The sequence below is a fragment of the Perca flavescens genome, chromosome 11, assembly GCF_004354835.1.
Source record: "Perca flavescens isolate YP-PL-M2 chromosome 11, PFLA_1.0, whole genome shotgun sequence".
Classification (NCBI taxonomy): Eukaryota; Metazoa; Chordata; class Actinopteri; order Perciformes; family Percidae; genus Perca; species Perca flavescens.
Window position 1 is genome coordinate 2,721,486 of NC_041341.1, and position 25,000 is coordinate 2,746,485.

The 25,000-nt window shown below is 40.9% G+C and overlaps 1 protein-coding gene across 3 annotated transcripts in view; it reads left to right on the forward strand.

Annotated features, from left to right (window-relative positions):
* The window catches only part of LOC114563815 (interferon-induced protein 44), a 61,889-nt gene that overhangs the window by 11,536 nt on the left and 25,353 nt on the right, over positions 1-25,000 (forward strand). For 2 of the 3 annotated variants that reach the window (XM_028590734.1, XM_028590736.1), the window contains exons 7-11: positions 712-801; positions 5,503-5,529; positions 5,635-5,668; positions 10,178-10,379; positions 11,473-11,628. In XM_028590734.1, the coding sequence (XP_028446535.1) occupies positions 712-801; positions 5,503-5,529; positions 5,635-5,668; positions 10,178-10,379; positions 11,473-11,628 (509 nt within the window). The remainder of the gene's footprint in view (positions 1-711; positions 802-5,502; positions 5,530-5,634; positions 5,669-10,177; positions 10,380-11,472; positions 11,629-25,000) is intronic. The other variant, XM_028590735.1, reaches the window with a different exon arrangement.

The following is a 25,000-nucleotide window of genomic DNA, read 5'->3' on the forward strand; positions in this document are numbered from 1 at the left end:
CTTTGCTGAGTAACTGATTACTTTTACAATGTTGTAACTGAGTTACTAACTAAATTACTTTTTGGAGAAGTAATTTGTAACTGTAACTAATTACTTTTTTAAAGTAAGATGACCAACCCTCATTATCACTTATTTAAAGATTGTAAAAACGTTTTTATTATTAATGTTTTAATGCGTTGTGCAGAGAAGTGAGACTGGCCTTGGTTTGGAATGAAAGGGAGGAAACAGGACAGAGTACCACGGTGGAGATCTGAAGACATAGTTAATATAAGGCGGCAGGCGTGTTGCTTAGGGGGCGCCAGTGCTGTAGGAAACCCTGATTAGACGAATCATCTCGTGTGCTTAAAGGCTGATTTATAGTAGAGCGTAGGTACGAGTGTCTGCCTCCTTCTAGAGTATCTCTTTAAGAGAATAGTGTGTCCCAGAAGTGTCCCCCCACTCCGCTACAAACACATATCAGGTCTAGTTGTTACTGAACCGCGGGAGCATGCTGAATGACCTGGAGACAGATGTATTTATGATTGTGGTAATATTTGCTGTATTAGTTGTTGTTTCATGTGTCTGTGTGACTGAACTGCTGCCAGGACACTCTTAGAAAAGGTTTTTAATCTTAATAAGTATTTTCCATGTTAGATAAAATGATTGTCCTGGTGTGTTATGAAGCCTGGTGGACTCTCAGGGTCAGAGTTTCTCACTTTGTTCTGTTTTCAGACCTGTCAGACCTGAACCTGGATGATTCTGAGAAAACTGGATCAGAAAGGACCAGTGGAAACATCAGTGCAGCTGTGGATCACATGTCAGGTAACTCACACACATACTATACATACATAAATGGTTGGTTCTGATCAGGGATGCACCGATACCGATGCCAGGATCGGTATTGGTCCGATGCGTGCGCATGTATTCATCATTGTTAAAATAAACTTACTCAGATACTATCACACCCAGTGTTTTTACAAACAAGCTAAAACAAAGTGTGTGTTGATTTGTAGTCTGTTAATCTTAGTTTAACATGAGTCTTGAAATTTAAACCAAATCTTGTAAATGACCTGCTGGCGTAAACAACATCCGCTCAACTTGAGCGGTAAATCCACATGGCTAATTAATATCTATGTGAATGAGGAATTAGCATTCCACATCTGTAAAGTCATTTTCATTCAGATATCTGGAGGTCAGAGGTCAGAGGAATCCTGTGAAAATGGCACCATTGTTTCCTGGCCAAACTTTAGCCTCACTTTGTAGCATTTTTAGCCCATTTCCTGACAAGCTAACATGACATTGTTGGTACCAACGGATTCTTTCCATCTTCAGGTTTCATATGATACCAATATCCTTCTAGCTATAAGCCTCTGAAAGACAAGATGTCCTTATGATAAAGTCTGTCTTGTACCATTTGTGTCAGTGTTCCAGCTTCCCCGAGTACTTCTTGTGACCTTTATGACTCGGCTTCATCTTCTGCCTGGTTTTTGACACTTTGTGAATATACTGTTAGACATTGACAACTACATGAGATATGATTCAATCTGATAGATACAGGTAATATACATTTAATGTAAACATTAATTTTCCATTATCAATTAAAGTTAAAGCTGCAAGCAGCAATGATCGGGCCTTCGCCCCTCCCAGTACGTTGGTGGGTACTGGCAGGATGTTGCCTGTAACACTTCCTCTGTCCACTATGTAGAGCGAGAGAACACACACTAATACACTAACTGTTGTCATGCTGCTGTATGTCATGTGTAGACCACACCATGAACATTTCATGTAAATCTGATGATGATGTTTCAGGCAGATTGGACAGAGTAAGGTGAAGTCACAACAACTTGCTGTGATATGACAAAAGCCACAAAGCTTAGCCGTAGCTTCAGACAGACGTCTCTTATCAATCAATTAAAAATGTATTTTGATAGCACTTTACAGCAACCAGCAGGTATCCAAAGTGCTTAACATCAGAAACCAAGAGTAAAAACTCACATCATATAACATAGAAAAAAAAAAACAAAAAACCGTAAAATAAGAAAAGGTTACAAAGAAACAGAAAAATGAAATGGTCACACCACTGCTACATATTTAAGGCCAGACTAAACAGATAGGTTTTGAGTTTGGACCTAAAAAACTCCATCTGTAATAGTGCGAATATCAGCGGGTAACTTGTTCCAGAGTCTCGGGGCAGCAACTCCAAAAGCCTGATCACCCCCCTGTTTATACCTTGACCTCGGCACTTCTAAAACTCGCTGATTTGAAGAACCCAATGCCCGGTTGTGTTCCCACAAAGTTAAAGTTTCAGACAGATACTCCGGAGCCAGACCAAATCCAACCTTGAACTAATAAAAGCATGAATCGCCTTTTCTAGATCATGCCTGTTAAGGAAGGGTTTAACTTTAGCCAGGAGACAAAGCTGGAAAAAGCTCATTCTAACAACATTGCTGATTTGCTTATCAAATGTCAGCAATCAAAAGTAACCCCCTAGTTTTTGACAGCTGACCTAGTGTAAGATGCCAGAGCTCCCAAACTCAAAGCTGGACCATATTGCGTGCCTGAAGTACTGAAAATAATACACTCTGTTTAATCTTCATTCAAATTAAGAACGTTTTCTGAAAGCCACAACTTAATATCAGTGATACAACTAAGCAGGGAGTTTAGTGTGACATTGTCATTTGCTTTCATAGGCAAATACAGTACAGGCCAAAAGTTTGGACAAACTCATTCAATGCGTTTTCTTTATTTTCATGACTATTTACATTGTAGATTCTCACTGAAGGCATCAAAACTATGAATGAACACATATGGAATTATGTACTTAACAAAAAAGTGTGAAATAACTGAAAACATGTCTTATATTTTAGATTCTTCAAAGTAGCCACCCTTTGCTTTTTTTGATAACTCTGCAAACCCTTGGTGTTCTCTCAATGAGCTTCATGAGGTAGTCACCTGAAATGGTTTTACCTTCACAGGTGTGCTTTGTCAGGGTTCATTAGTGGAATTATTTCCTTATTAATAAAAAAAAGCAAAGGGGGGCTACTTTGAAGAATCTAAAATATAAGACATGTTTTCAGTTATTTCACACTTTTTGTTAAGTACATAACTCCATATGTGTTCATTCATAGTTTTGATGCCTTCAGTGAGAATCTACAATGTAAATAGTCATGAAAAAAAAAAGGAAACACATTGAATGAGAAGGTGGGTCCTAACTTTTGGCCTGAACTGTATATGTTCCTAAAGATGAGTATTTTATTAGAATTAAGGCCTTTACACACCAGGGAAGTTTTTTTTGTGCCTTTAATTCATCAATATATTTTTTATTGAACTGTTGTTTTTGTCATGAGTTCTTTCACTCATTTTTTTCAGATGCTGTCCTGGGTGGAAGTGAAAAAGGCTTTTGTTAATTGTTTGTAATAGTATATCTAACTTAATTAGCTAGCCAGTTTTAACCAAATAACATCCACATCCAATCCATATTAAATTAGACAGCCTCCTTGCTGCTGTAGTCAGTGTAGGCATTTCAGAATCATATCCTGGGACGGACTGACAAACTGCGTTCGGGAAAAGTCCAGAATAGCCGTCCAACCAATGGCCGTCGGCTCAAAAAAAGTCTAATAAAGCAATATTAACAGCCAACGGCAGGGGGCGCTAATACGATATGCTACGTGTAAAAGAAACCTGAGGAAGAAGAGTAGGCCTACTATTATGGCTATCACCAGACCAAGCTCAATCTCTTAAGATTGAACATTACAGGCCAAAATGAAATCGCCGGCAGATCGGGCTCGGTTTACCCAAGGGGGTAAGCTAGCCTCCACAAAGCGTAGCTCCTATGGAGCCATTTTGTTGCAATAAAGCCATCACCTCCCGTTAGTATTGACTCCCATTCATTTTGATGTCACTTTGACAGCGAATAACTTTACATCTGAAGCGTTTAAAGGGGTGATAGAATGATTATATATGGTATTTATCACTGTTCCTTAAGGTCTCCTAATGGGGTATGTAACATTGGTTGGGCTGAAAATGTCCTGGTTGATATTTTATTGGCCCTTATGCAGCCCTGTGTTTTGGCGCTATTTGTAACCAGAGCTTTTCTTCCAAATATGGTATGCTCGTGAATATTTAGATGAGCTGCGCTCTGATTGGTTGAGCCTTATCCCCGTACACACACGTAGAGACGCGCGCTGATTGGTTGAGCGAATCGCCATACACACACATTAGAGGTTGCGTGCTGATTGGTTGAGCGAATCCCCAATACACACACATTAGAAACGCGACAGAATCTCATATTCCAGACACTGCAATGTTTCATTACCAAATTCAATTCTGAGACTTTTTTATGTGAGAAATCAACTATATAAAGCTCAAATATGGGCCGTTTTACGAAAATGGATGGCTAATTGCAAATTTGGTAAGACTGTGTGTCGGAGTTCAGCTGCCTGTGTAGCTGCCTCGCCCGGCCGGCCGGCCTTCCTCCACTTATCGTGCCATTTAATGCTGTCAAACTTAAAGTGTTAATAAATGTAATAATTTCTGTTATGTTAATTTGAAACATTAAACGTGTTACAAATCAATCGCGGGTTGACAGCGATTTCACTTCGTTGTATATAAGAGGGAAGGGGACTAAATAATTCACCAAATTTTACCAAAGGTTTAACCAAAAAAATCTGTCTTCCATCAGAGTGCAGTTTTTCCTTGTCTTTCATATTTGTATTTACTATTGTGCTACTGGCAAATACCTGGTGGTTGTTTGTGAAAGCTTCACAGATAACATTGATAGGGCCTAGTCATTTTAATCATTTCACAGCCTTAATATGAATTAAAAGTGTAATATGACATTGACAAAATATTAAATAGGTTATCCAATGCTTATTCTTTACACAAAGCAACACATACTATATTATATCATCAATAATAGCTAATAACATATCTTTAAAATTATTTGTTTATTCAGGTTGAAGATAGTTGCATCATAAAAGATGACAGGGTAGTACCTACCACTCTCAGTAGTTTTGGTATAGGCCTACAGAATATCTAATCCCCGTGTTCAAGTACAGCAAGTAGCCTACTTTATCTCTGAAAGTGTTGTCAGTAATACTGATATAATGTACTGTTTTATAATTACAAGTTTGTGTAATTTGGGGTTTCTGTAGCCAGTGCCATTTCATTATTTATATTTTATTTTCAATGCAGATGTAATGGCATTGTACATTTTTTGTTTTTATCTGAAGGCTGAGGCTTCATTAATAAACACAACCCCAGTTATCATCATTGGTTTTGAGAGGTTACTTGCTGTGAACACCTTGTCTGATAGGCTACAGTATTGTGGTATATTATCAGGACATCCTGGCTAGTGTCTGTCGTGCACGGCTAGGGGCGAATGGCCGGATGAAGGGCCTATTTTGGGAGAAAGTCCAGAGTTGTTTTTTAGCCCCAGTCCATCCCTGATCATATCTGGGATAACCAGATACAGATTCATATCGGTGAATCTTTACATGTTTACTAAATACTTTTTCTTTTCAGGAACGCCAACCTCACTGCCTTCTCCCAGTAAGATATTAAGTTTATTTCTGAACACTTTTAGTAAAACCATTTTTGATTTATCCATTGAAATAGTTGCTCATTTCCTAAATAATTACACAATTTCCACTTCAGCTTTGAAGGATCCATGGAGGAAAATACCCTTGGGGTGAGTTAACTTTATTACCATTTATTTTTTATGTGTGCTGTCACTGCTGTTACTTTTAGGGGTCGAAGCCCGAGGGGGCATGTGAACCGTGTGTTGCAAGGCAATAACTCCCACACCGTACTTCCGACAGTCAAAAACCTACATCTACGCGTTCACTGGATCCAATTGAATCACGTGATATAGGCCACGCCCATTTCCGCCTAGACTTTTATCCGTGAAAAATCACAATTTATCAAAAACCTTTTTCGAACTCCTCCTAGACAGTGCGACCGATCTGCACGAAACTTGGACCATAGCATCTCCAGTCTGACCTGACAAAAAGTAGTTAAAAGAATTTTAATAGGATAAAAATTGCGCATATAACGCACAAACTAATTTGTGTAGCTAACTATGAAAACACCAACTTTGCCATATCTCAGCCAAAATAAATGCTATCAAGGCCAAACTTTAGATTACTCTTTGCCATGACCCTCTTGACGTCCAACGTGCGTTTTACTAAAGTTGGTCACTAGGGGGCGCTACAAGTACAAAAAGTTTATATCTCATGAACGGCTCATCCGATTTATACGAAATTTGATGGGTACAATCTAGGGCCAAACAGCTTTAAATTTACAGGGTAGATGAACAATGGGTCCTGGACCACACCTACCAAAAATCACACATGTGGACCACTAGGTGGCGCTATAATGTTTTTTTGTCATAAACTCCCACAATACACATCACACATTAGAAATTCTTACATCCACGTGTTCCTTGAATCAAGCTGAATTACCTGATATAGGCCCCGCCCATTTCTGCAAAAAGAAAATTCTCGCAATATCGCGCAATGTGCAAAACCAACTTTTTCAAACTTGTCCTAGGCCGTGTGACCGATCTGCACGAAACCTGGTAGTTAGCATCTCTAGATGGACCTGACAAAAAGTTATTGAAGGAATTTTGCTTCGTTAAAGTATGCCAATTTGTTGACCAAACAAATTTTCCTAGCTAGCTACCACACACATATCATATCATATCTCGGCCAAATTAAATGTTATCAGCAAATAACTTTATATGATTTTTCAACATCCCACTATGATGCTCTGTACCAATTTTAGCTAAGATCGGCCTTTAGGTGGCGCTATAAGCAACGTTTATTTGTTTTAACTATAAAATGTTCATCACAACCTCTGCGATCTCGCTCAGCTGATGTTGGTGAATAAAGACGGTCAATGTAAGTGTCTGTGCTGAATACTGTTTCAGCTGCAGCAGGTAGACTTTTGAAGGTGTGCTCTGATATAGTTTTCATTGTCTATGGTACATCATGCATGTAGAATGAGGAGTTTCCATCTTGAATGAGAGCACATTGGCTTGGAGAAGGAAGTTGTGCATTCTCAGCATCTTTGATCATGTGATTAATTCCTTTTCCTTTGTTGTTTTTTGCGAAAATGCCATTGATTGTTGAGACGAAGTATGGCGTCAGAGTCAAGGGATATGTCATTAGGTCAGAGATGCTAATTTGTGACTTAAGTTCTTGTGATTTGATGAAGATCTGAAAGATAAACCCACTTGTGGCCTTGTTCTGGATCCCTTTTTGGTTTGATGCCACAAGCTTCCTTTTAGTTTGGTACACAACATTGTCTTGAATCTGTTCCTCTTGATGGGTTCAAAGAAAAGGACCTTTTTTGTTTGAAATTGATCACGGATGAACTTCTCTTTTTGAATTTTTTTTTTTTTTAGGGCATTCAGCACATAGCGCACCTCTTCTGGCATAGCAGCTCCTGAATTCAAACTTGTCAAGGACTGACAAGTCTCAAGCTGAAATGGGTTGATAAAACTCTGAAAAGCTTGTACTATTTGCTGCACTTGCTCCTCAGACCGAGTGATTTCACGTGGTCTGAGATCTCTTTGTTGCTTCTCTGTATGTTCGCCTCGGCCACTTGTCATTTCCCCCATGGCTTCTACAAACTCTCCTTTAGCATGGGCAGTCAGGATATGACGTTGGCTCGCTTCATAATTACTGGTTATTCCACAGGTCCCAGACCCTGAGTTTGACTTAAATCAATCTAGAATTAGAGTGGGTGCCTTAAATGTATATATATACTACTATATTAAAAAATATATATACACCAATCTCCCAATAGAATCAAAATGTTTCCATAACCAGAAAAATAGATTAACTTACCTTCAAATTGCTTTGCTGAATAACTTCAGGATGACATGAAGGGTTAGGGTGTTGGTTGGTTAGTGCATTGATGTAGTCTACTCACTTAAAAATGTGCAATGATACGCAACAACATATTTTTTGTGACAGAACTTTCACTTCAGATATTTGTATTCACAAAAAACATCCTGAGGAGTGGACCTGGCTCCCGGCCTAACACTTCTCAATATTTACTGATGTTTACCTCCTACCGTTACGTTTTGGTTTTCGCTTTTGCGCTCTCCCCTGGTGTTCTAGAATAAACAAACTTCTTAACCCACCTGACAAAGTCTCTACAACCTTCACAGTGGACAAATGTAACTCTTTTCTCCCACTTTTTCAATCCAAAATCAACACCATTCATATACGCTGATACCATGGAATTAAACATTGCAGTTGGTGCTAAGTGGAGAGTCTGTCATAGTGTGATTGGGTATGTCTGTGGCATTGATTCTTAATTTCCCACGAAGTTGATCGCGGTCACGTGTCAGTTAAACTTCTCATCTCCAATCCTATCTGTGTTTGTGAGAAGTGGCTCTGTCCTGAGTTGAAAGCCTACTTTACGGCTTTATTATCGACTTAATAGCCGCGTGTGCTCGTGTCGGCCGCTGTCCATTTCCTAAGGTTCTGAAATTCAAACAACTTTTGACTGCTTTACGTTTTTTTAAACGACGTGCGCCTGTGAGCACCCACGGAGGAAAACATCAATCGGCGCCTACGACACCATTTACAACAACCTGACCACCTCCCCTGCTCTTTCAACCACCACACCTGCCTCCCCCCCTCCACCCTCTCAGTCACTCTCTCATTTCTCTCTGCTGCCCCCTGTGGTCAGGGGGGTTAAGAAGTTTGTTTATAGTAGAGAATTGTTAAAAGCAGTCTGTGCATGCATGGAGATGAACTGTTAACCACTACATTTGCAACGGCAGAGTACCGCAGACCTCATGCATCAAACCTCTCGATATTCACCAACGTTTCCCCCCCCACACGTAATTCTTCGGGTCCCGCATTAGCGCAGCTTCGCGGGTCATCGGGGGCGACTGGCGCGGCTCCCCGGGGCGTCGCGGACGACTGGCATCGGAGGCTTGGGCCCCGTCATAACTGCTTGCAGTTCTAGTTTTTATTATTCTTCTCCGCCTAAAACTCCGACTGCCGCCTAAACCGTACATAGTGGGGGGTTGCCATTTTCACGACTGGTCCAAAACCCAGAAAGGACCTCAGGCGCAAAAATCTACCCATTTCCACCACTAGGTGGCGCTATAGCAGAAAAAATGTGTTTGGCCCCATAACTCCCACACCATACTTCCGACAGTCAAAAACCATACATCTACGCGTTCCCTGGATCCACCTGAATCACGTGATATAGGCCATGCCCATTTCCGCCTAGACTTTTATGCGTGAAAAGTCGCGCAACTTGGTAGGTAGCATCTGCATACGGACCTGACCTGAAGTTATCAAAAGAATTTTGCTACATTACACCGTTCGCAATTTACAAGCAAACTAATTTTCATAGCTAGCCACAAAACACAAACGTTAGCATATCTCGGCCAAATTAATAGGTATCGGAGCAAAACTTGGTATTGTTGTTCGACATCCCACTCCAAGCCTCCCTACCAAATTTGGTGAAAATTGGCCGTTAGGGGGCGCTATAATGAACGTAGAGGCCTTTTGGCAAATAAGTCAATGCATTTAAATGGGAATACTTTGCAATGGAAATATCTCTACTGCAGTAAATGCTATCATCACAAAACTTGAGATTATTGTTGGACATACCACTCTGCGGCTCTCCACCGGATTTGGTGATGATCGCCCTTTAGGGGGCGCTGTAATTGAGGTAGAAGTGTTTTGGCCTTTTACTCAAAGAAGAGGAAATTTGCAACTGCATTTCACTACAGACTTTGGACCTCGCACTTGGTCCAATTTCCTGACTTTTGTCTCGCCGCCATCGTGCTTTGGGTTCTGCTTTCGCGGTCTCCGCTTCCGTGGCTCTTAGCATCGTCAGGGGCGACTGGCGCCAGGGGGGACTGGCGCCGGGGAGGCTTGGACCCGGTTCATAACTGCTTGCAGTTCTAGTTATTTTTTTTTCATTAGTTTCATTTATTATATTGTCTATTTCCATCTGAAATCTGATTTTTGATGTTTTTTTTCAAGAATCTCACTAATATTAATATTTTTGATCAACAATTTGTTTTCTTTTGTTAGTTTTTCTTTAGTTTATTTTTGCAAACCAATGGGTACAATGTTGTTGTTTTTTTTTAGTTTTATTGATGTTGAGATCAATAATAGTCATGTTGATAGATTTAAAATTATGATGTAATGTCTTTTAACAGAGACAAAGAGAAGGATCTCCAGTATGTGCAGGATTATGAGCCTGGAAACGATGACCTCAAACATCTCCGAATCCTTCTGTATGGACCAGTCGGAGCTGGAAAGTCCAGCTTCATCAACTCTGTCAGCAGCACCCTACAAGGCAGAATGACTATTCCTGCTTTGACCAGTGCAACTACGTCTGACAGAAGTTTCACCACAAGAGTAAGAAAACTTTAGATTTCAAAGTAATGTTTCATATTAAACCTCCAAATCAGCAGCAGCTGTTTTATCAACTTTCACTTCAACCTTTTCTTTCACTTTCTCTTAATTCAGTGATTTTGTTACTTTGAGTTATGTAACTCGCCCCTTTGAATAATCTGTAGACTTTGCACTGAAAATATATTCAGATAAGGTCAACTTTATTGAACACACACAGGGAAATGTAAAACATGTAAATATTATCAGGAACAGGAAGTACATACATATATGTAGACTACAAGTAAAAGATTTGTGGCCTCAGGCCACATTTCTCTTGGCCCATGAGGATGTACAGACACTCTACAGACAGTGTTTGGTCTTTTTCAGTGTGTTTGGCCCATGGTCTGTTCCTTGTGAATATTTACCCCCAGGTATATAAATGTGTCCCCTCTCAACACCTGGAGGCAGTTGGTCAGAAAGTCCAGTATCCAGTCACACAGAAGGCTGTTCTTATGAACCATTCCTACAGAAATATCTATGAGAACAGCACCTTAATTCATATGTATTCCACATATTTATTATTGTATGCAGCACATAGACTTTTGATGTCAGGCAGCTGCCTTCATTGTCTGTAGTAACTATGACCGGAGCACCTAGGATAAGAGAGCAAACAGCCTCATAGAGAGGAGGTCTGGGTGGATGTGTGGGTCCTAAAACACACTGTAGGGCTTTCAGGACAGGGAGAAGAGTCCCAGGAAGAGGTTAGGGAGAAAACCCAAGACTTTCAGCCATCTAGGGTGTTCATATCCTAGGAGAACTACTTAAGAGAGCCCCTGTTTTAACCCAAACCACAATCTTTTTTCTAATCTTATCTAGTCATTTTGGTGACTAAATTTACCTTTTAGATGCTAAACGTAACTATTAGGAATGCTGTAAGTTTCACCTAGACCTAACAGTGACCTGTTGTCATAATTTCATAAGATATTTGAGATCAACATAAAACATGATTAATATTGATGCCTCAAGGGATGTTTTACAAAATAAACACTGCAGGACCCAGAGTCTGTAGATGGCATCATTGTGATTAACATAAACCTTTAATCTTTTTGTGTTACAGTATGCAACTCATAAAATCAGAAAGGAAGGAAGAGGAAAGTCAAAGTCATATTATCCTTTCGTCTTCAATGATGTCATGGGTCTGGAGAAAGGGGATGGAGTTCGTCCTGATGACATCAAACTGGCCCTGAAAGGACATGTGAAGGAGGGATACAAGGTACAACTGGAACATTATTAAACTTTCAGTCTCACATTGCCAGACATATCTCACACTGCTGCAGACAGGTCACAGAATGTTGATATTGAACTTATCAGTAAAATATTCACTGACAACAAAAGTTCTGATTCATTTCATGTTATCTTGCTGGAACCTTCATTGGACCTCATGCAGCAACATTCTCATTATTTCCTGTTAGAGAAAAATAAGAAAATCAACTCCAGATGCATCAGACATTCTTAACAATGTAGATCTGCTTGTACCGTGGTGTCCTGACTGTCCCCACTTGATCATGATTACAGTAAACACTATATAAGGGCTGGTGTTGTGCTGTGTGCAGAGTCTCTGACATACGCCCAAGAATTGGAGAGATAACACCAAAAAATACTGAAGACCTTCAGCAGTAGTGAAATTGAAATACTTGCTAGAAGAAGAGTACATAATGCTCAGGGAAATACTGCGCTTTTTAGTTGGTCACTCCCATTCTGCTACTACAAGATGGCAATGCACCTGACCCCCCCTCATTTTAAGATGCTCATGAGGGTGCAAGAGCATTTACTACTTACACAATGTGGCCGCTTCAAAATAATGGCTTTGGTCTGAAACTAGCAGAGTAAGATGTGTGAAGTGTTTCCCTTCTGAAGCTGATGTGTACACATTTATGTTTATTTTGTTCTATGTGTGCTCATGCATTTTGACAACACAGTTTATTTTAACATGTCATTATTTAATTGTGTTCCAGTTCAACCCTGCATCTCCACTCTCTGCTGAGGATCCAGGCTACAACCCTTGTCCATCTCCAGAAGACAAAGTTCATGTTCTGGTTTGTGTGCTTTCTGCTAATACAGCAGAAATTACAGACTCAGTTCTGAAGAAGATGGCAGAAATCAGAGAGTTAGCCAGTGACCTGGGTAAGAATATAATATACCTGGCTTCAGAAAGTTTTGAAACTTTTTGCACTTTATTGTGTTGGTTTATTTAAAAAAAGAATTTAATAGATTAAATATCAAGAACTGTATCTCACATTTAAGGAAGTATTCATACCTGTTATTCAGTACTTTGTAGAAGCCCCTTGTACAGTAATTACAGCTTTGAGTCTTCTCAGGTAGAGCTTCAAGCTTTGCACACTTGGATTTGGACAGTTTATGCCATTCTTCCTGGTAGATCCTCTCAAACTCCTTCAGATTGGATGGGAAGCATCTGTGAACCGCCATCTTCAATATATATATATATATATATATATATAAATATACACAGTACAGGCCAAAAGTTTGGACACACCTCATTCAATGTGTTTCTTTATTTTCATGACTATTTACATTGTAGATTCTCACTGAAGGCATCAAAACTATGAATGAACACATATGGAATTATGTACTTAACAAAAAAGTGTGAAATAACTGAAAACATGTCTTATATTTTAGATTCTTCAAAGTAGCCACCCTTTGCTTTTTTTGATAACTCTGCAAACCCTTGGTGTTCTCTCAATGAGCTTTATGAGGTAGTCACCTGAAATGGTTTTACCTTCACAGGTGTGCCTTGTCAGGTGTGCTTTGTCAGGGTTAATTAGTGTCAGGGTTAATTAGTGGAATTATTTCCCTTATTAATCATCTCCAACAAGCCGAGAGTTCAGTTCATCTCCAACGAGCCGAGAGTTCAGTTCATCTCCAACAAGCCGAGAGTTCAGTTCATCTCCAACGAGCCAAGAGTTTGGTTCATCTCCAACGAGCCGAGAGTTCGGTTCATCTCCAACGAGCCGAGAGTTCAGTTCATCTCCAACGAGCCGAGAGTTCAGTTCATCTCCAACGAGCCGAGAGTTCAGTTCATCTCCAACGAGCCGAGAGTTCAGTTCATCTCCAACGAGCCGAGAGTTCGGTTCATCTCCAACGAGCCCAGAGTTCAGTTCATCTCCAATGAGCCCAGAGTTCAGTTCATCTCCAACGAGCCGAGTGTTCAGTTCATCCCCAACGAGCCGAGAGTTCGGTTCATCTCCAACGAGCCGAGAGTTCGGTTCATCTCCAACGAGCCGAGAGTTCGGTTCATCTCCAACGAGCCGAGAGTTCGGTTCATCTCCAACGAGCCGAGAGTTCGGTTCATCTCCAACGAGCCGAGAGTTCGGTTCATCTCCAACGAGAGTTCGGTTCATCTCCAACGAGCCGAGAGTTCGGTTCATCTCCAACGAGCCGAGAGTTCGAGAGTTCATCTCGAGCCGAGAGTTCGGTTCATCTCCAACGAGCCGAGAGTTCGGTTCATCTCCAACGAGCCGAGAGTTCGGTTCATCTCCAACGAGCCGAGAGTTCGGTTCATCTCCAACGAGCCCAGAGTTCAGTTAATCTCCAACGAGCCGAGAGTTCAGTTCATCTCCAACGAGCCGAGAGTCGGAAGAACGGCCGCCATGACCGTCTGGCTCTCAATATCCGGAGAAAACAAACCCATGTGACGCGTTCGTCCAATCAGCTGCCGGTTTTCATTACTTGGGCAACAATACAGAGTAGCGCCGCCTGCTGTTATGGAGACGTATTACGTTTCTCAGCCGCCACATGAAGTAAACAAACACAGCTGCGTTAATTTCGTTAATTTTTTTTAACGAGTTAAATATTAAAAACTAACGCAAAAATGAATGCGTTAATTTTGACAGCCCTAATATATATATATATATATATATACATATATAAAATGTTTTTTACAAATTAGAAACTTTGTTGTCTGACCAACAGATTGTTCCGTTTTTTAAATTTATTTTATAAGCAACAATCTCCTGAAAAAGCTAAACTACTGAGTGTGTTTCTGTCTGCAGGGATTCCCCAAATAGCAATAGTCACCCACATTGATTTAGCCTGTCCTGAAACTGAAAAGGATCTGAAGAATGTGTACAAGAGCCAGCACATTAAGCAAAAGGTGAGTTTCTGTCTTTCTGAGTCTGTACAGAAATATAACCCGATGTGATTTAAAGCTATATGTGTAGTTTCTGTCGCCCCCATGAGGAACTCTGAGTAATGCCACTAATTCTGTGGCGTGTCCACATGATGCAAGCCTTCAACAAACCACCACCCCCCCTCTAAACATTTGCTAGTAACCATGGAGACAGGGAGGATTAAAAAACATGATGGACTCTTCAGAAGAGGTCGTAATCTTCAGTCGTTTTTCTGCAGGAAAGCCACCGGTCGCCACAATCTTCTGAACATAGTCATACTGAGAAACACAGAGAGAGATGTGTGGAGCTGATCAGGGCCCGAGCACCGACGGGGGTGAAGGCACTGTTGAAACTGAAGGAATTCTTCTTCCAGCAAATTAATTACCTTTTTGAGGGGCTTAACATACGCAAAAACCCACCAAAATTCTTCATAAAGTCTGGTGAAAATTTACGTATTTTACAAAATGTAAAAAGTTGAGCCCCTGCAGTGCGTTTAACATAGACTAACGAAACGTGGTACACATATGTAGCATGTCAAGACGTTTGAAAAAACTCATTGGAGTCATACCCTAAACCCAACAGGAAGTCTTCCATTTGAATCGAAAGTTCGAAATTCCACATGTCGTACTTTAACAAACTCCTCCTAGAGATTTCATCCGATCAACTTCAAACTCGGTCTGTGCCATCTTAAAGGTGCTCTAAGCAATGTCAGGTGTTTTTTAGTGTAATGCGTGTGCAGGTTCTGTAAAGATGAATGCCCACAAACCATTTAAACGGTAAGCGAGGATTTTATTCATTTCACAATAGGTTGTCCTAGTTGGCGATACAGGTGAGAAATTGTAATCACCTCAAAACAGTGGCATAAGTCTTAACACTGTGCCCCTTTAACACAAGAAAAATGACACATTTAGAAATACAACAAATGCCATTAAACAAACAATATACCCATAACCTTCATAAACAAAGATGCGTACCGGTCTAAAATCAGCCGCTATAAACGATAGACGAGCCTCACCACATCCGCGCACCTTCACACTATACAATACAAACGTTCACAATTCATATAGCACAACAGTATAAATAGCTTATAAATAACATAACAGGATTTTCACATACCATTGATAAAACCTAAGTGCCCAAGAGGAAGAAACTGCTCCACGCTACCAGGTAATCAGTGTCCAACAAACATTACCCTCCAGCTGAGTTTGACGCTCCCTTACGCCGTCATCAGCAGCGTGCCCGGCTACCGTACGCGTAACCACACCTGTAGCGGCAGCGCCTCCCATTAGGCTACAACATGTTTTGTCACATACAGCAAACATCTCCTCACTATCTGCTAGCTGTCTGTCCCCTGAACACACTGTAAAAAACATCTCCTCACTATCTGCTAGCTGCCTGTCCCCTGAACACACTGTAAAAAACATCTCCTCTCTATCTGCTAGCTGCCTGTCCCCTGAACACACTGTAAAAACATCTCCTCACTATCTGCTAGCTGCCTGTCCCCTGAACACACTGTAAAAACATCTCCTCACTATCTGCTAGCTGCCTGTCCCCTGAACACACTGTAAAAAACATCTCCTCACTATCCGCTAGCTGTCTGTCCCCTGAACACACTGTAAAAAACATCTCCTCACTATCTGCTAGGTGTCTGTCCCCTGAACACACTGTAAAAAACACTATCTGCTAGCTGCCTGTCCCCTGAACACACTGTAAAAAACATCTCACTATCTGCTAGCTGCCTGTCCCCTGAACACACTGTAAAAAACATCTCCTCACTATCTGCTAGCTGCCTGTCCCCTGAACACACTGTAAAAAACATCTCCTCACTATCTGCTAGCTGCCTGTCCCCTGAACACACTGTAAAAACATCTCACTATCTGCTAGCTGCCTGTCCCCTGAACACACTGTAAAAAACATCTCCTCACTATCTGCTAGCTGTCTGTCCCCTGAACACACTGTAAAAAACATCTCCTCTATATCTGCTAGGTGTCTGTCCCCTGAACACACTGTAAAAAACATCTCCTCACTATCTGCTAGGTGTCTGTCCCCTGAACACACTGTAAAAAACATCTCCTCACTATCCGCTAGCTGCCTGTCCCCTGAACACACTGTAAAAACATCTCCTAACTATCTGCTAGGTGTCTGTCCCCTGAACACACTGTAAAAACATCTCCTCACTATCTGCTAGCTGCCTGTCCCCTGAACACACTGTAAAAACATCTCCTCACTATCCCCTGAACACACTAGCTGCCTGTCCCCTGAACACACTGTAAAAACATCTCCTCACTATCTGCTAGCTGTCTGTCCCCTGAACACACTGTAAAAACATCTCCTCACTATCCGCTAGCTGTCTGTCCCCTGAACACACTGTAAAAACATCTCACTACAGCTGCCTGTCCCCTGAACACACTGTAAAAAACATCTCCTCACTATCTGCTAGCTGTCTGTCCCCTGAACACACTGTAAAAACATCTCCTCACTATCCGCTAGCTGCCTGTCCCTGAACACACTGTAAAAACATCTCCTCACTATCCGCTAGCTGCCTGTCCCTGAACACACTGTAAAAAACATCTCCTCACTATCTGCTAGCTGCCTGTCCCCTGAACACACTGTAAAAAACATCTCCTCACTATCCGCTAGCTGCCTGTCCCCTGAACACACTGTAAAAACATCTCCTCACTATCTGCTAGCTGCCTGTCCCCTGAACACACTGTAAAAACATCTCCTCACTATCCGCTAGCTGCCTGTCCCCTGAACACACTGTAAAAACATCTCCTCACTATCTGCTAGCTGCCTGTCCCCTGAACACACTGTAAAAACATCTCCTCACTATCTGCTAGCTGCCTGTCCCCTGAACACACTGTAAAAACATCTCCTCACTATCTGCTAGCTGCCTGTCCCCTGAACACACTGTAAAAAACATCTCCTCACTATCTGCTAGCTGCCTGTCCCCTGAACACACTGTAAAAAACATCTCCTCTCTATCTGCTAGCTGCTGGGGTGAGGAGGAGGAGGGAGGGGCGAGCTAGCGTCGTTTTGTTTGAAAATACTTCAAACGTCAACAAGAAGTGACGTCACCAACATCGCTTAGAGCACCTTTAAGACTTTAAAGAATAACAGTTATTAAAAGACTTGTGGCCGTGGCGGGGCGGCCATTTTGTGCCCTTATCGATGAACGAAGAAGTTGTTGTAACTAGAGGGTACATTGTCATTTCTGCCTGAAATTTCCCATGATCAACAAGGGTCCAGGCCTGAGGACACCTACGGGCCAATATTGACTTTTGGTCATAGCGCCCCCCCCCGCTGGCAACAGGAAATGCGCCTTATATGACAAACATCATCCGATTTACATGAAACTTATAATGTGTGGTCTACATGTGATACTGAGCCGCAGTGTTCGAACTATACAGTGGCCTTCGGGGGAGCCCACTTTTACGGCGGGGGGTGGGGGGGCGTGCGCTTGCGACTTACAAAGATATATAACAGCTACAAGTGTATGCACTATACAGAATTTACCCTATTATACTTTATCGACAGGAATTAATAGGTCAAACAGCAAACAGCCACCTACAAATAGTCTATAAACAAAACATCAGGCTGTCTTTGAGGTTTCACATGAACAACGGTTAAAGTTACTCAGGCTACTGAAGAATAGCCTACCATAATTTCTCCGTTCAATTAGACCTAAGCGACGCACCCCAAGCTTCCATCCTTAACAACCAGCCATGTATACGGGCTCTTCCAGTCTCTCCACTGCTGGCTGGTCCAATTTAACTGGAGAGAGAGGAGCAAGAGGGGTTAGGATCATCTTCAGCCAGAGAGGACATTATTTCTTCAGCTTCTTCTTGCGTTGTCACCCCAACGGGAGGTGTACTAACAGGGCTTGCAACAGGTGAATTAGTCGTGCTATTAACGTCATCGCTACACAATTTCTTAGTAAATCCAAAATTAAATAAACTGCCTTGTTTTCTTTTTGCCGTGGCTATATGATGCTTATTGCAGAATGGATTTCAAGGACTTTGCGCGCCGATTAATGGCCTCTAACTTTTATGTTTTTTTTACGAATCTTTGAGTTAACATGTATTAAAGATGAGTTGAATTTGCACCGCAGCGCCGCCACGCCTTGATGCTCATAACAAGAATAGCATGTTTAGTTATTTTTATTGAAGCGAATTAGGTTTAAATCGCCATCATGCCTGAATGAATGATATTTTTGCAGTTTTACACATAATAATCCACAATGATCACATTACACAAAACTGAAATTGCAAGTCAAAATATATTTTTAGAGACCCCCCCCAAAATTTCACAAATCACGTTTTCAGGGGAGCCCATGTCTTATTAAGGGGAGCCGAGCTCCCCCTAGCTCCCCCGTAGTTCGCACCCTGCTGAGCTGCCCCCTATAATATGACCACGCCCCCTTACGCAGGCCACGCCCCCTTTCATAACATTTGAACCATTCCAGCTTTAATTAGTTTTGTATCAACTCATTGAGCAATGGCTTGAATGTAACAAACATTCATTAATATCAAAAAGTTACGCACTAAAGTCTTAACTGTAGTCAGAGTATATGAGTATATTTTCAGTATATGAGGACAGAAACACATTAACTCCCATTGTTTACCACTCAGGTACATGACTTCAGCACTGCAGTGGGAATCCCAGTGAACTGCATCTTTCCTGTGAAGAACTACAGTGATGAAATCGACATCAATGATGATGTCAACACTCTGATCCTGAGTGCACTGAGACAAATGATCAACTTTGGAGACGACTTCATTGACAAATGAATTTGGCAGAACTTTACATTACAGCACGGTAATAAGATGGTAATAGTGGGGTACAGTGTGATAATAAAGAGGTAATATATAGGTTACCTAGTGTAATTCTTATTTATTGGAGCTCTTACATGTCCACACACCTGTCAAAGCACTGAGGTCGTCCAATCAGATGCTCCTCCATGTGCCCAGATCCAGGTTAAAAACCAAAGGTGACCGAGCCTTTTCATTGGCTGCTCCAAACCTCTGAATAGTCTATTCTATCTAATACCTATTCATGTCAGAACAGCTCGGACCATTGAAACGTTCAAGTCCATTCTTAAGACCCACTATCGTTCATTGGCTTTCAATTCAAGGTGAGGTTTGATATCTTGACCTTATTCTTTTTCTACTGTCAGTTATTTTGTATTGTATATTGTATATTGTTTGTGTATATCATCTCTTTGCTTTTTGGAGCTTGTTAAGCACTTTGGTCAACTATGGTTGTTTTTAAACGTGCTATATGAATAAAATTGAACTGAACTAAACTGGGCTAATAAGGTGATAAGAAGGTAACAGATGTAATAACAAGCAATTACCAATGTAATAAGTAGGAAAGGGTTAGATGATAACCATATGTATATCTGGGTAATGGTAATATGGTTATATTAATATTGTAATAACATGATAATAATGGAGTAATATACATATGTTGATGTTTTCAAAGTATTATAGGCTACTATCAGCGTAATGCCTTCCAAATTACATAAACCTTCTTGGAATTTAAAATTGTAATCACCATATTATAATGCTGAAATTCATCCATTCTTTATGTTATAAATATTTCCCTTTTGTTTCAAGGTAATACTTTATAAATGATATGTTTAATCTTGTGACTTCTTACCTGGGAACACGTCTGGTAGTTTCTGTGTAATAACCATGAGTCAGTGCTGCAAAATGCAAAACTACCTGTTTCTATTTTATTACATGGTAATATTTGATACATACACATTTTATAGTATTGATGTATTTAAAACTCCAAAGGAATGTCATGTATGAACATGTTTATTTACTTTATTTACTGAACAAAACAAAAATGGCTGATTTTGATACAAACAGAAAACAAATCACTGTAACCTGAGCCACACCTTATAAATAAAAATATCTTTCTTGAAACTAAACTGTGTCTGTGTGTGTGTGTGTGTGTTCATGTTTGTGTGTGTGTGTGTGTGTGTGTGTGTGTGTGTGTGTGTGTGTGTGTGAGTGTTAGAAAGGATTGATTGCTCTTATGTCCTTGAAAAGGGGACCAAGGGCTCCATCTCTGTGTGTTTTAGCCAGCCAGTAGTTCTCTCAGTGAATTGTAGGGTTTATCTTAATGTTTCCTCTGTCATGTTGCCCCTGAAGTGGTACACCTCATTCTTGAAGGTCCTCTCGTTGCTGGGTGAACAAAGAACCTCTGGTGGTTGACTTGGTAATGGATATATCCATTAGGGCTGCAACAACGAATCGATAAAATCGATAAAATTCGATTATGTATATATTATGTGCTTTGTCCCATATCAGTTATTGTTGACAAATATATTAGTGTGTGGTGTATAAATGAACTTAACTTGCACTTACTACAATGATGGTAATAATTTAATGAGTAAGTGTGTGTGTGTGTCTGTCTGTCTGTCTGTGTGTCTTGTCTGTATCTGCTATTTGGGTGACTTACCTTTACACAACTATTAACTAAAACAAGTATGTATGTATTGAGTTGATGTAAATTAATGTTTTTTTGTTTTTTTTTATCCGATTCATCGATTAATCGAAAAAATAATCGACAGATTAATCGATTATTAAAATAATCGTTAGGTGCAGCCCTAATATCCATATTGACTCAGTCTGTGATAGGGGCGCCAGGAGTCACTCATAACCGTACCTGCTGGTCTGCAATATCTCTGAATAACCAACAAACTTCAAGATAGGCCTTCTTTGTCGTTGCTTGACCTCTAGCAGTCCAAAGACCCATCCTCTCCTCCTCCAAGTAGCCCCAAACCGTCCACGTGCATACTGAAAAATGGATTTGTAAAGACGACGAGGGCAAATCAGGGGCGATCCAATTGGAAGTTATTTAAGCAACAGTCATGGATATACGAGGACACAAACTTGATTTATACTTCTGCGTAAAATTTAAGCCGTTGCTATGTACATAGGTACGTGGACACACAAACCGATGCCGGTAGCGTTGCATTAAACACACCTTAAACTCACCTGAGGCCTGTACAGAGGCGCCGCCAGGAATTTTGGGCCCCATGACAAAAAATTAAATTGGGCCCCCTCTGTGCAGCTGTTGTCACCACATCACATCACCACCTAACTGTCCCATCAAAAGCTTTACAGAACTCTAATTAAAGCTTCTTGTAGTTCAATACTAGTACTAGCACAATATTTACTGCTGGTGAATTACACATGCATGCAAGTCTAGTATGCAGTTCACTATTTGATGCAAGATTAAAACAACCATAAAAAAATGTGCTAAAGGCCATTTTTTACATTCTCAATGTATTTTTATTGTAAAATTTGACAAAATGGAAAATTCTATTAACAACATAATTAGCGTCCGAGCGCCGACAGCGGCAAAGGCCCTATTGAAACTGAAGGAATTATTAGGGCCCGAGCACTGAAAGTGCGAAAGAACCTATTGTTTTTCGTCAGATTATTATTTTTCCGAGTCCTTCGTTGCATTTTTGAGGGGGTTAGCATGCACGAAAACTCACAAAACTTAGCACACATGTCACAACTGGTGAAAATTGCAAAGTTCTGTAGTAATTGGGCTCGGGCGTTGCCAGGGGGCTCCATAACGCCCCCTAACTTGCGCCTTAATTCCGACAAAAGTAATAAGTTAATATACCAACTTTTGAGGGAACATAAGACTTGTCTTGAACTCCATGGTTCTATTTTTAGAAAAAATTACTAAATTCTAAAATTTCCGAAATCTTGGTTTTCGTGCAAAAATCTTCATTATACGAACACTTGTTTGAGGACTTTATGATGCACGAAAACTCTTAAAATGTTGCAGCCATGTACATAATATTAAACTCTTTCATCTGGATACACATTTAGGCCTGGGAGTGGTACGGTTGCTCTATAGCGCCCCCTAATGGGTTTTAGCCCTTGGGCACATTTTTGACGGCCTCACTATATACGAAAACTCACAAAACTTGGCACCCACATAAACACCTGGGGGCTCTACGAGACTCTACAGCGATTTGGCCCATACCTGTAAACGGGCTCCATAGCGCCCCTTAATGCGTAGAAGGCCTTAACTTGGACAGAGTTGCTCCGATCTTCACCAGACTTAATACCCATATTGCTCTAATCATTGCAGACAAATTTTCCATTTACATTCATTAGCTCTGCCCAACCGGAAGGCGGCCATTTTTAATTATGCATTTTTCAGGTGTTTTACATTCTTTCGAACTCGTCCTAGGCCGTGACTTCAATCTTCTTGAATCTTTGCAGGTAGTATCTGTTGACCCTCATAACGAAAAGTTATGCAGAGAATTTTGATAGTTGAAAAAATGCGCAAGTTATAGCAACTTACTGTCTAAACAGGAAGTTGCGTTATCTTGACAACAATTATTCCGATTGCCCCGAAACTTGACAAGGATGTTCCTCCTGGCCGGTTTAGCAACTGTGCCAAAGTTGGCTGCGATCGGCCATTAGATGGCGCTGTTTTAATTTTTTTTATTTAATCATCAAAATATTGACATATGGGAAGCCTACTTTGTCTAACTACTCCCGGGACATTAGTCCGATCGGCACGAAAACTTGCATATACACTCGGAGGACCCTCGTGACAAAAAGTTATCAAAAGAATATTGATAGCTAAAACAATGCGTAAGTTATGGAGGACCAACTTCCTGTAGGTGGGAGTGGAAACAGGAATGGTTATATCTTGCCAACGGCTATTCCAATGGACACAAAACTTAGAACAGTTGTTCCTCGTGTGCCAATCAGGCTGTTTGCCAAATAAGGCATCAATCGGCCATTAGATGGCGCTGTTTACATTTTTTTTAACTAATTAGCAAATTCGCTTTGAACGAAACCTACTTTTTTTAACTCCTCCTAGAGCGTGAGTCCCATCTGCACAAAAATGTGCACGTAGACCCGGTGGACCCTCATGACAAAAATATATCAAAAGAATTTTGATAACTAACACAATGCGCAAGTTACAGAGGACCAACTTCCTGTAGGGGGCTGTCGAAACAGGAAGTTGCGTATCTTACCAAGATTTATTCCGATTGACACAAAACATGACAAAGTTGTTCCGTATAGGGGTTTGAGCATCCACGCCAAATTTATAGTGCATCGGCCATTAGATGGCGCTGTTAGAATTATTTTTATTAATTATTCACATCGCGATATATGGGAAACATACTTTGTCTAACTCCTCCTGGGCCGTGAGTCCAATCTGCACGAAAACTTGGATGTAGACTCGGTTGACCCTCGTGAATAAAAGTTATCAAAAGAATTTTGATAGCTAACACAATGCGCAAGTTATGGATGAACAACTTCCTGCAGGTGGGTGTGGAAACATGAACGGTTTTATCTTGGCAAAAGTTATTCCGATTTCCATGAAACTTGTGTGGTCTACATGTGATGCTGCGTCTGCCAGTACCCCCCGGGGCAAGAAGCGAGGGCCCGTCATCGCTGCTTGCAGCTTTAATTGTTTCTATTCTATTCTTAACATATTCAAAAACTCACCAAATTTGGTGGTCGCACCAAGTCTGGTAAATATTTACGTATTTTAAGGGTTTCTAGAAAGTTAATAAAATTGAGCCCCTGCAGTGGGTTTAACATAGACTCACGAAACTTGGTACACATATGTATCATGTCAAGATGTACAAAAAACGTCATTAGAGCCATACCCTAAACCCAACAGGAAGTCCGCCATTTTGATTTCAAAGTTCGAAATTAGTGCGATTTTGGCCATTTCCACATGTCGTACTTTAACGAACTCCTCCTAGAGATTTCATCCGATCAACTTCAAACTCGGTCTGTGCCATCTTAAGACGTTAAAGATGAAAAGTTGTTAAAAGAAAAACTTTTCGTCATAGGGCGTGGCCGTGGCGGGGCGGCCATTTTGTGTGTTTTGCCGCCGAAACAGGAAGTGGGTGTAACTCGAGTGTACGTTGTCCGATTACCTCGAAACTTTTCAGGATTCATAAGAGTCCAACCCTGAGGACAAATAAAGGTCGATATTTACTTAAAGTCATAGCGCCCCCTAGTGGCAACAGGAAGTAGGCCTAAAAGTCAAGGTGCTATACTTTAACAAACTCCTCCTAGAGATTTCATCCGATGGACTTCAAACTTGGTCTGTACCATCCCAACACCTTAACGATGAAAAGTTATTAAAAGAAAAACTTTTCGTCAGACGGGGTGGGCGTGGCGTGGCGGCCATTTTGAGTGTTCAGCGATGAACAAAGAAGTTGTTGTAACTTGAGTGTACGTTGTCGTGTCTGCCCGAAATTTCTCACGATTGACAAGGGTCCAGGCCTGAGGACACCTACAGGCCACAATTGACTTTTGGTCATAGCGCCCCCCGCTGGCAACAGGAAATCTGCCTTATATGAGAAATATCATCCGATTTACATGAAACTCAGTATGTGTGGTCAACATGTGATACTGAGCCGCCACCTATAATATGACCACGCCC